This window comes from Haemaphysalis longicornis, unplaced genomic scaffold (assembly GCF_048455015.1).
Source record: "Haemaphysalis longicornis isolate Haplotype H1 unplaced genomic scaffold, Haemaphysalis longicornis Haplotype H1 scaffold_1, whole genome shotgun sequence".
NCBI lineage: Eukaryota > Metazoa > Arthropoda > Arachnida > Ixodida > Ixodidae > Haemaphysalis > Haemaphysalis longicornis.
In genome coordinates, this window is record NW_027526203.1 from 97,189,172 (window position 1) to 97,199,591 (window position 10,420).

Consider the following 10,420-nt stretch of genomic DNA (forward strand, 5'->3'; position numbering starts at 1 on the left):
CGCCGACGCGGCGACACGAAGTCACACGAAGTCGAAGTCATAGCTAGGCGAGGCTTGGTTCCGTCTACGCAGCTCGCGAAGGTCAAGCCGGGTAGCTCGCGCCGAAGTTTTTCCACTTGGTATGTTTTTGCTAATGCCACCGGACCAAGCTCTAACTTAAACAGCTCCGTTGATGAAATATTTCCCACGAATCAATACCAAGCGACTTATACTTTCAGTCAATCAACTACTCTTATAACTAATGAACATTTTTAGTCAAAGTAAACTCCCGTTCGCATATTCGGTGTACGCGATATTCGGTTCCATGATAGGTGCCAAGCCGACACTTCCGGTGTATGGGGACCATTGTTTAAACGTGATGACATGCCGCGGCCCATTTCAATATGCATCAAAAAGATACCAAACAACCCTTATTTATGAAACAATCAGTAGAATTATGTGATTGTGTGAGGAAGACATTTTAGAGAAAAAAGTGCACGAGTCTTGGAAAAGTCTCGCAGTACTGGGACTCGTACCTAGGTCAGGGAGACATTATAGAGTAAAAAACTTTACGAGTCTTGGAAAAAACTCGCATTGCTGGGGCTCGTACCTAGGCCATTCTCTCAGAAACGCGAGATTGTGACTTTAGGGAACCAAGACACAACAGCGCAGTCCTTTTAGCAGTTGCTCAAAAAAATAAACGGACTATTTCGAAATTATTGAGGGCCTAAAAAGAGGAAAAAGCTGCAGCTGCCGGAAACATAAACGTGAATCTCCTAAAGCAGGGAGAAGATATCGTACTGGAAAAGCTTGCTCTGTTATTTTCAGAATGCTCAAGGACTCTGAAAGTACCCACGGCCTTTGATATAATTACGACTCACAAGAAGCGAGACCCCAAAGATCTTAAGAACTACAGACCCATTAGCCTACAGTAAATTGTTTACAAGCTGTTTACGAAAGTACTAGTTACTAGAAAGTACTAGGCTGTTCATAAGGAACAGCCTAGGTTTGCAACAACCAAGAGAGCAGGCTCAGTTTCGGAAAGGATATTGAACAATGGACAACATCAATGTCGGCAACCAAGCAATAGAAAAATCCGCAAGGTATAACAAGCCCCTTGACATGGCATTCATAGACTAAGAAAAATTGTATGATTGGTAAGCACCGCAGTAAGGCTGGAAGCATTGAAGGACCAGAGAGTAGAGGAGACCTACATAACACCCTTAAGCGGCATATGCTTATTTATTTATCATAGCCTCAAGGCCAAAGGCATTTCCTGACACCTCAGAGGAGTCACGGAACTGCCCTCAGAATGAAAGATCGCGCCCATAAAAAGCACGCGGCTGTGGCCTCGAGAGGGAGAAGGAGAAGTTTCGTATACACCGCATCTAAGGAGCTTACATGCATCTAAAGAGCTCTCCAAAAAGACTATGTTCGCACTTCGAGTCTGCGCAGATTTGCGCAGCGTGTGAGCTTTATAATCCCCGTTCAAATACCTCAGATGACCGCTTCGGCCTGGTTGGCTCCTCTGGAAAGGAAGCATCTGACGCAGCCAATTCGATTCGCGTTACTTTGCAAGCAAGTTCGGTGGCCCCAAAGATGGTGACATACATCACAAGGTAAATGTAACTCGTAGCCAAGCTTCCATAGAAGCCCATACGTTCAGAAAATGGCGGCTCTTAAGCTGCTCATGGGGCTTAGCGCCATCTGTGTGAGGAGAGAACACTTCCGGCGGAACAAAAAATAAACAGGATGTGACGCAAGATCCGGTCAGAAAGTGACGTCATTTTGGTGGCATTAGCGCGAAAATTTGACTTCAAAATATCCATTAACAGGCGTATGATCGCTAAGGGCTCATGTCATTGCCATCTGACGCAAGTTGGCGAGCCCTTGGCGTTTGTGCATCAAGTCAACGCCAGCTTAACTAATACAGACTCATTACTAGTGAAACGTACTTAAGCACACTGTCGTATGATTCGCCTCGGTGTTTATAAAAACGTCTTGCATTTTCTCTGAGCCTTTAACTTGTATTCATGCCTTCCACTGCTAGGCAATCAGTTGTTGATTTTGATTGCAGTGGGTGGCGAACCGGGAAACGGGCACGTTTCCGGTTCGCCACGTTTCCCGGGCACGTTCCCCCCCCCTTCCCCCCTCCGGCCGGAATATTTTTTTTTCTCCCATTGGATACACAGCGCAAACTGACACTTGACCACTCTCCCCGGCCCATCTTTCATTACAAAAACGTGCCCACTACACTACACGTGCCCACCCCGATACAAATTTCTACCAACGCCACTGCTGGGTTTAGTTGCGTCGCACATACGGAGGTTGCGTGGGCGCCTTAAGTATACATCAAGGCTATATAATGCTTGCTCGGTTTGCGTACTTCTGTTCAAAGAGAAGAAATAACGCATAGTCAAGACGTTTGATTTTTATTCCTGGATAAGCATAAAACAACTTTACCACACTGTACAAAATCAGCACGTATACATTAAGTACAAAATGTTCGTGGGCACTACATTCATTATGATTTTTCTTACGCGCCGAAAAATTTACTTTAACCCTAACACGCGGCATTATGAGCAATGAAAGTCTCAACAGCAGAACTACTTCCAAACAAGAGATAAGAACTAGGCACTGCATCTTGACGCAGAAAACCGGGCCGCAGGAATGCCGACTCACGAAAGTGCACCGAGAACACCGCAGCTGTCCCGGCGTCTTATCAAGTAGACATGAGTTTTTACAGAACTTCACTCAGTATTCACGCCTGCAATTTTCCGGTTGCATTGTTTAGGCAAGTGTCGCGACAGATAAGTAAAATAAGGAAAAATGGATCAATGCAAAAGAGGGCGATGGCAGTATGTAAAAGCACATAGCAGTAAAGATCTGGCAGCAGCGCAGCACGGAGCAGCACAACACAGTACTTCGATGGAAATAATGCTTGCGCATACAAGTGCGGGAAGCAACGATCATTACAAGCGTTGTAATGCAATAGAAAAGACACTGAGATAGACAATTCAAGCGAATCTTTTAAATTCCAGTAGTAATACACTGAGAAGTCTGAGAGTAATTGACACCACTTGCTGCGAGCCAGCCTGAGGTGAAATCAAGAGATAACTATGACAAAACAAAGCTTTAGACCCATTTTTTTTCGAAGCACCACCACGTCCCCTTACAAAACCCCCGTGCACGTATAAACAGTTCTATAGTATCGCGTTACCTGTGGAAATAAGAGGAAAATGGCGCAGTGAAACGCCAGACGTACGAGAGTTGCTGTTGCAACCTTGTACAGCACATCGTTTCCGTAGGTACCGAGGAAAGGGCTCCACTCCAACAGTTGGCAGCATCGTCCCGTAGTTCACCGTGCCAGGCGGGCACGGTACTAAACGTGTTAACCAATGTTACAACGCAACTGGCAACTCCACGCACAGCGAAAATTAAGTGCACAGGAAATTAACAAGGAAAAACGAATGCAAATGCGGACCACCAAAACACGCGAGGGGCGTTTCCTAGCAGACGAACTTTAGGAGCGCCTTTCCGAGCACTACAAGAACTGCATCACCGAGCAATGGCATGTGCCATTCTTCAGAGGGAGCTACAATAAAGGTGTTTGAGAATGAACAACATTTTCATAAATTATTTGCACACTGTGCCTAAATAAATCTGATTCAGAAATAAATATCGTTCGTAAAATGTAACTGTTGTTTTATTGTTGAATAAAACTTGGTTTTTTGTTACTAGTGTTTATTCCCCCCCCCCCCCCCCCCCCCCCCACATAGTCGCGCTTCAATCGCCACTCCCACAAGCCCCCGTGCTGATGTCGCTGGCAATAGGTTCTGAACCGCTTTTCGCCCGAAGCTTCGCCCGAAGCTTCGCTACCGAAGCTTCGCTACCTTGTACATCAGTTAATCAGCAGCATAAGTGCGGCAAGTGCTGCTCTTCTCCATACCAAGTTTGTATTTCAAGGCCTCAAGCGCAACAAGTCTTCTCTGTCTACTGGCCCAAGCAGTATTTCCGCAGTCAAGCTGAAAGCTTTTAAAGGTACCCTCGTTCCTATTTCAGCATCTAGCGACAATGACTGCTTTATTACGAACACAGTTACTGCTACACAGAAAATATCCGGGGTTCATTCCCTCTTTAGGTCAGGCAATAAAACAGACTAAACATGTTCCTTTGCACAAGCAGCTGTTGGACTTTCTTCCTGATGCTGGCATATATGCAGTATTCTGTAGTGCATAAAGTCTATTGCGGTATTCGTCTTCTCGTTCTTTCTACCTAGATATCAGTTTGCGGATGTAGCTGTCATTCCTATAATACTTTGTGTCAAAATGGCGCAACAAAAGTAACTACCGGCCGACTTCAAGCCTTTCTGATGCGTTTACACACTTTGACATCCGCGACACTCACGGTAGTGTCTTTGTGCGTGAAAACTCCTGTGCTACCTAATGTGCATGGCTTCATAACTCTACGTTCAACGGCACCTAGGCTTGATGGTTTAATGATGCATGCTGAGCTCAGATCGACACCGAGGCCAGATCGACACAATTTAATGCCATCGTAGTAAGGCTTTCGACGTCGTTACTCACTGACTGTTGCTCAAAACATTGGCTCTCTGTGCAGCCTATGCTCCTTTAATAGACGCTGTTATGTTACTGTAAATGGCCCAACATCTGTCGACTACACTCCTACCAGTTGCCTACCTCAGGGGTCCATGTTGGGTCCTCGTTTTTTCTTTGTTTTCATTAACAATGTAACTTCCTCTATTAGCAGTTAATCTTTTCTTCTGTATGCTGATGATATAAATATGCACAAAATTGATTGATTGATTGATTGATTGATTGATTGATTGTAGGGTTTAACGCGCCGACGCAACGCAGGCGATGAGGCGCGCCGTAGTGGAGGGCTCCGGATTAATTTTGACCACCTGGGGATCTTTAACGTGCGCCGAAATCTCGTACACACGGGCGTTTTTGCTTTTCGCCTCCATCAGAAAAGCGGCCGCCGCGGCCGGGAATCGAACCCGCGACCTCGTGCTCAGCAGCGCAACGCCTTAGAATATGCACAAAATAGTTATGTGCATAGTCAATTGCCCTGCCCTTCAACACCACATCTCTTTGTTGGTAGGCTGGTGTGCTTAGCAAGCCGGATTGTAAACCCATCACGAACCAGGGTTATCACCTACAACGCGAAAACGCATGCCTTCGAAGTTTTCTTACACTGTTCGTAATGCTTGTCTTTCAAATGTTCGCAAGGACAGGGGGAACCCTTGGAGTTCTTTAACAATTCGCTCAGTTTTACTACCCATATTAGACATATGTTGTGACGGGCACTCCACTCTGTGGGTGTGGTGTGGAGGTATGCCAGAAATTTCCCATCCCCTGCTGCTTTTCGAAAGCTTCACACGTCAATTTGACTTCTACAATTGGAAAATTTATCCTGTGTTTGCCATGGAAGCTGGGAGCCCAACCATCACCATCTTAAAAGGGTGGAGAAAAAAATTATTCATCTCTCTTTCTAACGAGGACCATGGTTGAACTCGAAGCTTCCCTGTGATGGATTCCTTGGTTGTTCAATCCCACACTGCAAGTATGTGCCACTCTGCAGGTATGTACCACTTTTTCTTAATAATCGCAGCAACTCCATAGGCCTACCGTTTTGGCTTATAGGTACACGGGGTGAATCAGTACCCGCTGCTTGGCGCACAGTATTTTATGTACGGCGTACTTTAGGGGCCCCCTTGCCGTCGTAGCTCGTCAGGGGTATCCAGCCACTGTATACCTCACCGGGCGTCACGCACTTAAACGGAAGCCTCGAAAAGATCACCGCTTCCATTGGTCGGGATCGAACCTGGGTCCCTCGTGTTGCGAAGCCGACGTGAACCCCATTGCGCCACACAGGTACACGTTACTGATATGCAAATCTTGTGCTTTATGTTTGCGCTGCGCCGTTGCCACGGAGGCTGCCATTGCTAGGTAGCAAACGTGTAGACGATAATATGAAATCGGAAGAAAATCATGAAGAAACAGAATAATTACACCAAAATGATGAAAACTCAATCCTGTCTCTCTTTATTGGCATGATGATGATGATGATGATGATGATGATGATGGTTAGCGGCCATCCTTTGAATTGTGACGTCGGTTGTCAGCACAACCGACTTGCCTGCAACCGGGAACCGGCATTTGCCTGTCGGCAACCGCCATTATGATGATGGATAGTGACTCTCCCTGTAAATCGGGACGCCGGTTGCCAGCAACCGACTCGCCTTTTTTTATTCCACTTACTTGCCCTACTCTTAGCTAACCTAATAATTTTCAGGCGCTTAGGCGCCCTCTCCCGGATACTTGCCGTATGAAATCCAGGCTGCTAAGGAAACTAGCAGAGACGGGGTGCCACAGCCTTTCTATCGAATAACTGCTCCTCACTTGACAGTTTTCACGATAAGTGGAACTGCTTCAATTTTTTTCCAATGGGTGCTGGTTCGAAGTGTTCAACCTAACGTCCTAAACCTCAAAATTCGACGTCAGGCCTAACGCTCTTGGGCTTACGGCTTGGTGATGGACGTCATTCTCATCGTACCTCGAGCTGTGGGTAACGGCTCTTGACGTTCACTCTAGTACGTGACGTAAGGCATATATAGGTCGCGCTCTCGCACTCAGGCGTCACCTCCTGCCTGTGAGGGCCACAATCAAATGGTCATCGAGGTTCTTGAGTGCTCTGTTCGGCTCGCGGTCGGGGCCCGGTGCCGATCTGCTGTTAAGCTCTTGCAGAGCCATCCGCACATCCTCGACGTCCAACCTGTCGTTTTGGCTTCCAAAGTAATCTCTGTAGGTGACTTTCTGCGTGGAGGGGATGTATTTCTCTAGAAGTTTCTTCTTCACCGCATCCTCACCTCTTTCCTTGATTTCCGCGTGTAGGATCTTTGCAAGTCTATCCCTCTGATGGGACTTGGTCTTCGTTTCATCCAGTAGGTGCAGGGACAGGTTCCAGGTCCTGCCATTGTGGAGTTGGCCGTCACCAGCGTTGCAGAGCTCGTTTCATTTCTTATTGTTTAGTGCGCGGCAGTGCTCCTCAATCTTGCGATTCAGACCGGCGATCTTCTTCTGCAGCCTGTGGCAGTGCTCCTCAATCTTGCGAATCAGACTAGCGATTTTATTCCGCAGCCCTCTGCACGAGTGCTGGAGGTCGGGAGTCGTTCCGAAGGAGTGGAAACATTCTGTGATTATCCTGATACCCAAGCCTGGCCAGCCGCCGAACACGGACAATCGCTCACATCCTGCGTGGGCAAGGTAATGGAGTGCGTCCTACTAGCGCGCTTGCAAAAATATCTCGAAGACAACGACCTGTGCCCCGAGAGTATGATCGGATTCTGGCAGCACTTGTGCTCGCAGGACGCCATTATACAACTGGAACACCTCATTGGCGACAGGGACACCCGAGACCAAAGGGCCGTCATGGGCCACTCGGCCGTCAACCACTCGGCGATCCTAAGCCAAGTCTCTAAGCTGTACATGGGCAAGCGGACCCACGAGTACATAAGGAGCTTTCTCACGGGCCGAACGGCAGAAATCGTTGCGGGGGGTCTCGCAACTGAAGCCAAAGAGAACGGCAGCCGAGGCGCTCCTCAAGGGTCGGTGATCTCGCCGCTCCTATTCAACCTAGTCATGATCGAGGGCACTCTAGACCCGCAAAGATGGAGCACGTCGGGCACACCATATATGCCGACGACATCACGCTTTGGGGCGAGGGCGGCAGCGGCGCTCGAGTAGAAGAGGCGCTTCAGCGGGCGGTATGAATGGTCCAGGAAAGCCTCGAAGGCACAGGCCTTAGATGCTCACCGAGTAAGTCGGAGCTGCTGCTCTACAGGCCAAAGGAAGGTTCCCGCCCCGAAAAGAGAAGCGACCGCGAGAAAATTTCTGTCTACACCAAAGACGGTACCGACATACCCAGGGTTGCAGACATCTGTATTCTGGGAATGCTTATTACCGGAGGCAACCGGAAAACATTGACACAGGTCGTCGGCAAGGCGGCCAGCTCCATCAGACTAATGAGAATGGTGCCGAACAGACGGAGGGGACTTTGCGAGGAGAACGTCACGAGGCTCGTGCACTCTTTAGTCCTCAGCGACATCACATACGTGGCCACCTCCCACAAATGGAAGAGGGACGAAAAGAACTATATTGAAGAAGTCATCCAAAGGGCATACAAGACGGCCATCGTAGTTTCCGAATCCACCAGCACGGAGAGGTTGTACACTCTGGGCATCCACAACACCCTCTACGAAATCGCTGAGTCCCACAGGATTGTCCAGCTGGAGAGGCTCTCTATCAGCAAGCACGGTAAGAGAATCTTGGAGAAGCTGGGAATCCGATATCACGAACAAGGAGCCAACACGCCCGTCCCAGGCGAGATCAGGAGCAAAATCGCGTGGACACGATCCCACGTAACATGCCCCCCGAATACAATGAACACAGACGCAAGGCGAGGGCCAAGCCGCTGGCGGATCTGCACGCCGGCGACACGGGCGCCCGTTGCGTGGATGCTGACGAATATGCGAGCAGAAGAGGTTTCGCCATGATTGTCATCGATGCCGGGGGGAGCATCAGAGCAGCGGCCAGCACGAAGAGCAGTACACCCGAAGAGGCCTAAGAGGTGGCCATCGCACTGGCTCTTAAAGACCCGGACTGCCGGAGGTTTTTGAGAACGGACAATTGCCGTTAAAAGATCAAAACTTCGCTTTAAAGGTATTTCAATATATTTAATACTGACTATGACGCCGCTCTCGTTCAACCTCTAGCCAACATTAGCGACTAAGCTCAATTCTTTGAGTTGCCAGCGTGGTCGACTTGAGCGTCTTTTTCTACACAAGCTATTACACAGAATCATTTCCTCACCTGAACACCGGTTCTAGCTCAGGCTCAGAATTCCCCAGAAGTGCACACGGCCGCACTATCAATCGAAACTGGCTTAACTGGTAGCCGTCATTCGCCTGCCTATTGTCTGCAAACTCTGTACAACTTCATCACCATCATCATCATCACCAGCCTATCTACGCCCACTGCAGGGCAAAGGCAACTTCCAATATTCTCCAATTACCCCAGTCCTGTGCCATTTGTGACCAATTTATCCCCCCGAACTTGTTGATCTCACCTGCCCATCTAACTTTCTGCCGCCCCCTGCAACACTTGCCTTCTCTAAGGATCCACTCTGCTACCCTTAATGGCCAACGGTTATGTTGCCTTCGCACTAAATGCCCTGCCCACGTCCATTTCTTCTTAATTTCTACTAATAGGTCCTTAACACGCGTTTGTTCCCTGACCCACTCCGCTCTCTTTTTCTCCCTTAATGTTACACCTATCATTTTCCGCTCCATTGCCCGCTGAGTCGTTCTCCATTTAAGTTGAACCCTCTTAGTGAGCCTCCAAGTTTCTCCCCCGTAGGTGAGTACCGGTGAGATGCAGCTGTCATACACTTTCTTCTTCAGGGACAATGGTAGGCTGCTATTCATTATCTGAGAATGTCTGCCGTATGCACTCCACCCCACTTTGATCCTTCTAATTATCTCTGCCTCATGTTTGGGATCCGGGGGCACGACTTGGCCTAAGTAGATATATTCGCTCACCGCTTCCACTGCCTCGCCCCCTATCCCAAACTACTGTGCTGTCCCGAAGTTATTGATGATTACTTTGGTTTTCTGCATATTAATTTTCAGGCCCATGGTTCTACACTGTTTGTCCAGTGCCGAAAGTATGCTTTGCAATTCGTCCCCCGAGTTTCTTAGCAAGGCAACGTCATGAGCAAATCTGAGGTTACTGAGGTATTCTCCATTAACCGTTACTCCCACCTGTTCCCAATCCAACGTTCTGAATGCTTCTTGTACACATGCTGTGAATAACATTGGAGAGCTTGTGTCTCCTTCTCTGACGCTCTTCCTTATAGGTATTGTAATGCTCTCCTTGTGCACAGCAGTAAATCTGAATCTGAACCTGGCAACGTTTAGCACGAGAACCTTATATAGTGAAGCGAGTGTAAAGGTTGTTTTCAAGGAATTAAAGGGCATTAAAGGGGATGCCATAGGGCTTAGTGAGGTTAGGAGGACAGGTGAAGCCTTTACGGTGCTGCAAAATGGACACGTCCTATGTTACCGTGGTCTAGTGGAGAGACGAGAACTGGGAGTGGGTTTTCTAGTCAATAAAAGCACAGCTGGCAACATAGAAGAATACTATAGCATTACCGAAAGGGCAGCAGGTCTTGTAATTAGGCTCAATAAGAGGTACAAGCTCAAGGTGTGCAGGGCTATGCGCCCACATCAAGCCACGACGACCAGGTAGTGGAACGCCTCTATGAAGATGTGGAATCGGCAATGGCTAAAGTAAAAACACAGTATACCGTAGTTATGGGGGACTTCAATGGTAAAATAGGAAATAATCAGGCTGGAGAC

At 48.1% G+C, this 10,420-nt stretch overlaps 1 protein-coding gene across 1 annotated transcript; it reads left to right on the plus strand.

The window, feature by feature from the left end:
- The first annotated feature begins 7,271 nt into the window (after positions 1 to 7,271).
- LOC144142845 (uncharacterized) lies at positions 7,272 to 7,748 on the plus strand. The gene has a single exon (XM_077674681.1). The coding sequence runs from the start codon at positions 7,272 to 7,274 to the stop codon at positions 7,746 to 7,748; it is 477 nt and encodes a 158-aa protein (XP_077530807.1).
- Positions 7,749 to 10,420: the final 2,672 nt, after the last annotated feature.

Bases quoted from the DNA above. Each gene is read 5' to 3' on its own strand.
- LOC144142845 (XM_077674681.1), top strand. From the start codon at position 7,272: ATGGAGTGCGTCCTACTAGCGCGCTTGCAAAAATATCTCGAAGACAAC.